Source organism: Rhinopithecus bieti, unplaced genomic scaffold (assembly GCF_001698545.2).
Source record: "Rhinopithecus bieti isolate Rb0 unplaced genomic scaffold, ASM169854v2 scaffold_2349, whole genome shotgun sequence".
NCBI lineage: Eukaryota > Metazoa > Chordata > Mammalia > Primates > Cercopithecidae > Rhinopithecus > Rhinopithecus bieti.
In genome coordinates this window covers 1,114,601-1,120,164 of record NW_016804051.1, presented here as the reverse complement: position 1 = coordinate 1,120,164, position 5,564 = coordinate 1,114,601, and the positions used below count along the sequence as shown (strand labels likewise).

Sequence of the window (5,564 nt, the reverse complement as noted above, 5' to 3'; positions counted from 1 at the left end):
ATTGTCTTAGCGTGTTTTTTATTGCTACAATAGAACACCACAGATTTAGTTGTACCCAGCAGACTGGGTAATTTATAAAGAAAAGAAACTTATTTCTCACAATTTTGGAAGCTGAGAAGTCCAAGAGCATGGCACTGGTATCTGGTGAGGGTCATCCCACGGTGGAAAGGTGAAAGGTGAATGAGACACAGAGAGAGAGAATTGGGCCTAACTCATCCTTTTATCAGGAGTCCATTCCCAAGATAATGTATTAATCTATTCATGAGGGTGGAGCCCTCATGACCTAATCACCACTTCTAAAGGCTACACTTCTCAATACTGTTTCATTTGTAATTAAATTTTAACATGAATTTTAGAGGAGATATTCAAATCACAGCAATTATAGAAATAAAAAATATTTTAAAAATTTGGTGATTAGGAAGGGTGTATGTCTGTATTATAGTATGATTTTAGTTGTTTTCCCCACCCATTTAACTGAATATTACCATTAATGTCTGGGATTGGAACCAGGTTAAGTTTCATGTTGTCTATTTCATGAACGTTTACTTCTAGTAATGATTTTGCCTGAATAGGAAGAGAAATGTCACTAACAACAAAGAAAAGCGATTAAAGTATGCTTCCTTTGTTGTTAGTAACATTTACAATTAAAGGAACCATTTATTTCTGTATTCCTAATGAAAATTTGAAGAGTCTCTGAGTCCTTTACCTTTTCTGTCTCTGTCATGTTCATGAATGGTCATTAGCTTCTGTATCCATACCAAGAAATGTATTCTTATAGTTAAAATCACATAGTAAGATTTTCAGCATTGATAAAGAGGGATTATTTGCCATTCTGAGAATATCCAATTTAGTTGTAGCTGAAAAAAAAGTAACAAAATCATTAAAGTTATGCCCGTCTAGTCTATACCACTACACTTTTAAAATGGGTATTAGATATCATTGTCTTGATTAGTACGATTTTCATAGTGGTAGTTGAGAATGAGGGATCTTGGAGTCCAAACGCTATTCTGGACTCATCTGTTGGCTTCACACTTATTTAAACATCTGCAAATAACTTCATCTGTTAACCCCACCTTTCAAATTTGTTTAACGGATATAAATAGAGTACCAACTTTGTAGGTTTGCTTTAAGTATCAAATGGGAGAATTCATTTAAACTCTTAGAACACTTTCTAGTACATAGGAATTAGTGAATACAAGGAACCATTTAACTGAAATGTAGTTAACTTTCAGATAAAACTTTCTCATTGGAACGATTCAGATTTCTGAGATGAGCAATCCTCATTTTGTCTCTCTGTGTTCAACTTTCTCTTTAATTTGCTCCTTTTTTAGCTTGGCTGTCAAATTTTTAATTATTAAAAGTCATGCAATTGTAAATATGTAGTTATCTATGCAATTGTAAATATGTGGGTTTTTCTTTTTGAATTTGATCTCTTTTTTGTGTGTATGCCAAAAAGATAGAGCAATAAACAAATACCACATAACACATTCAGCCAACAATTCATTAAGCTCTCTGAAGAGTAACTGGACAAGAAGAAAAACATAGGAAAAAAACCAACAGAATTTGTTGGCATGTTCTACACACAGACCATGGCTTTTCAGAAGCCAAACTGAATAAAAACAGTTTTAAAAGAGACAACCATTTGTAGAGCAGTCCTTGAAGGATTCTCCATTGTTTTCCTGGACAAAAAGAGACCAGTGGATCCAAGTGCTTCTAAATACTTCTCTCTTATTTTCTTAACTGTAAGTTAAAATTTGTTTTACATTTTCACTTTGCATAAGGTTATTAAGATATAAAGTATATAGCCAATGCCAAACATATTGATTGAAATTTTAGAATTACAAATTTTGTAATTTATGTTATAGTACTAGTGATTTTATTTTAAAACTTATGTAACATTTTAGTGTGATAAATGAAAGATGGATGGATTCAGAGGTGTATATAAATATTATCAGACAATAAATTCTCTCTCTGACACTGCTCTGAATATCCTTCGGAGAATTTGTAAGGTTTTACTTCTTTAGAATGTGTGAGCATTACAGCAAGTTCCTTTTTTGTGTGTTCTTTTGTTCTTTTAAAATGTTTTTGTGGTTTGCTTATGGAGCTATTTAAGTAGACCTCTGTATCCATAAAGTGAAGATTGGTGTCTTAATGTTTCTACTTTCTTAAGTTAGAATGTAGAGATTATATTGGGTTTTGCTGGCTTTGCATTTTATTTTATGAAAAAAGGGAAATATAGCAAGTTCTCTCCGAACATTGTAACTTGTATGTAACATCAACATTTATTCAAATGGACTTCAGTAGTCATAGTTGTGATACTAAATGATCAGTTCTGGATTTTCAAACTGAAAACAAAGAATAAGGATCATTATTACAAATCAATTACTCTAGTCATATTAGCTAATGTTTTTGGTTTTAATCTGTATGTGTCTTACATATTTACTTCATAAATGGAGATTTAAAAAGAGGAATTAGCTTTTTGGGATTCTAAGAATGACCATAGTGTTTTCGACTTTGCTTTGCTCAGTGGTTAACAAGATATCAAATAAATGTGCCAAATGTGCAATTCAAAATAAGACTGCTTGTGGTCAAATTGCTGACTGACAAGGAACAGCAAAGTGGTTTCTTCCTGTTAAACTTCTTTTCTTAACAAGTAAAGAGAAAGTGGTTTTGGATTCTAAACACTGCTAAGATCTTATTGAGGGATTTACTTTAGGTGGATGTAATGTCAAGATTTCACAGAAAAAAAGTGACTCCTGAGACAAAAGGAGAAAAGACTTATATACTATCGCCTTTATCTCCCTCATAGCCATAAAAGCCTGGAGAGAAATAGCAACTGAGAAGACATTTTACAATCACTAATACTTTATATTCTTTTAAAAAATCCTGATTGAATATGTTACTACAATGTCATATAAGGCATTTAGTTGGTGCATCTGAAAATTATGCTTTCAAAATGTTCAAAGGCTTTCTGTAACTGAACTTCCTTTTTTTCTTTTTTCCCCTAGTTATTGCTCTACAATATTTACTTTACCCTGTTAATGAACAGGACAAAATGGTTAAAAAAGAGATGAGTGTGTGTCAACAAATTCAGGCTCTTCTGTACAAGAATTTTCTTAAAAAATGGAGAATAAAAAGAGAGAGTTTATTGGTATGATTCACTATATATATATTTTTTCATGGTTAATAAATGAAAATCCATCATATGGTATTATGTCATCTTTATTTTCTTGTTTATAAATTCTGATTTTTAATTATCATACTGGCTAGTTGATTTGAGATTCTAAATACTGCAAAATGATATATTTTGCAAAATAGGATAATATTTGTATCAAAGGTGAAATTAACTAAAGAGCTCATCTGCCGGGCGCGGTGGCTCAAGCCTGTAATCCCAGCCCTTTGGGAGGCCGAGACGGGCGGATCACGAGGTCAGGAGATCGAGACCATCCTGGCTAACACGGTGAAACCCCGTCTCTACTAAAAAAAATACAAAAAAAACTAGCCGGGTGAGGTGGCGGGCGCCTGTAGTCCCAGCTACTCCAGAGGCTGAGGCAGGAGAATGGCGTAAACCCTGGAGGCGGAGCTTGCAGTGAGCTGAGATCCAGTCACTGCACTCCAGCCCGGGCGACAGAGCGAGACTCCCTATAAAAAAAAAAAAAAAAAAAAAAAAAAATCTGAGCTCCTGAAAATAATCTCTTGCAGAATAGAATCAGCCATTTTCCACATAATTAATGCATTCAAATCTCAGAGTCATTCTGATTTACCCCCTTAGCTAACTTCTGTGTTGGGGGCAGGGACAGCCAAGGGAAAGATAAGCTAGGCAAAATAAAATAGATTTTTAAATGGGCAAACCCTGATACTATTTGGGAACTTTTCGATTAATGTCATGTTATTTGGTAAGGCTGGGAAAATATCTATGAGTAAAAATTTGCAAACTTTTTTTTGGAATCTCTTCAAAGCCATGCTTTTTGTCAACATGGAGTGGTTTCATGGAACAAGATCACAGATTGTCAATACCTTTGCATTCTGTTGAGTTTCTTGTATGCTGACATGAATATTAAGACATTGCTTTGTGTTACTATGAGACATAACTGGATCTGCATTGACCATGTAGAGATTGCAGTCTGTTCAGAAATAGTCAATACCATTTCAGTGGGAACTAACAGGATTCATATCGTCCTTTTAAATCTCTGCAATAGCTTCTGAAGCAGTTCAATCAAATATTTTGGTTCGTATACTGAAGAAGGATACATCTATATTTATCACTCACTAGAATTAAAAAAAATATGAATCCAGAAATGTGGAAATATTGGTACAATAAACACCTATACATCCACCATCCAGATTTGACAGCTGTTAACATCTTGCCAGCTTTGCTTCATCTCTCTGTCTCCTCTTCTTCCCCAAAATATATGTAATGGCTAAATATTTTAGCTAGTGTCTCAAAAAATTAAGAACCTGGTTCCCTACATCACCACTATCCCACTACACAAAATTAAAAATAATTCCATATCATCTAGTTCCATGGCCAAATTCAATTTTCCAGATTTCCCCCAAAATGTCTTTTAAGGTTGATTTGTTCAGGAACCAATGAGACAAAACTAGTTTTCCTGTTGAATATTCCATGTTATCTTTTTATCTGATTGCCTGTCCATGTTGTCATTTAAGTCATCCCTTTATCATCTATATTTTTTGTAAGCAGTGAGTTGGCTCTAAAAGCAGGATCCAATTCTGGTTAAATATTTTTGGCAAGAATATCTTCTATAAGATGCCATATACTTACGTTGCTTCAAATATGAGGATGTAAAATCAGTGGCAGTCCCACTAATAGGGATGCTAAATCACTGGGTTAAGATTGATTACAATTGTTGATATTATCTCAAAAGTTGTGTATTTTTGAAAAGGTGTTGTTTTCTTTAAAGGATAGATATTAATTGGGACAGAAAAAAATTACAGACTGAAATGAAGCTATGCTCAATGACAATACATTCTGCCTTAAAAATGTGTTTGGATGTTTCTCACTGGTCTGGACCACGTTATACCATGGCTTATTTCTCTTTTGTGTGCTGGAGGAATGGACAATAACATTGTTTCTAGGGGTATATTTATGCATCTATTCGGAACACTTCAGAGCTACCCGTTTTCCTGAACAGCCTCCTAAAGTCCTGGGAAGTGTGGATCAGTTTAATGACTCTGGCCTGGTAGTGGCATATACACCAGTCAGTAACGTAACACAAAGGATAATGAATAAGATGGCCTCGGCTTCCTTTATGAAAGGTGTGTTGTCCAATAACCAATGTTTCAGTATTATGTGGCTTAATTTTCAAGTTCTTTTTGCAGGTTGAATTTACTTATCTAGCTTATGGGTCAGTCATTCTCAACTGAGGCAAAGATTCTCATTATATATACAGTACAGGGGTTAGTGTGAGGCTAAGGGTAGGTGGGTAAGAGATGAAATAGATTTACTTTTTTTTTTTTTTTTTTAATGACACACATGCCATTTGCCCTTTATACTAGAACATGTTGTTGCAGTAGGAAGAAAAAAAAAAAAAAGATTTGACCTA

At 34.1% G+C, this 5,564-nt stretch overlaps 1 protein-coding gene across 1 annotated transcript in view; it reads left to right on the top strand.

The window, feature by feature from the left end:
- The first annotated feature begins 1,458 nt into the window (after nt 1–1,458).
- ABCA10 (ATP binding cassette subfamily A member 10) overlaps nt 1,459–5,564 on the top strand; it is a 93,658-nt gene continuing 89,552 nt past the window's right edge. Inside the window, 3 exon segments of the mRNA XM_017863365.1 lie at nt 1,459–1,742; nt 3,009–3,151; nt 5,154–5,277. Of these exon segments, the coding sequence (XP_017718854.1) occupies nt 3,056–3,151; nt 5,154–5,277 (220 nt within the window). The 5' untranslated portion in view covers nt 1,459–1,742; nt 3,009–3,055.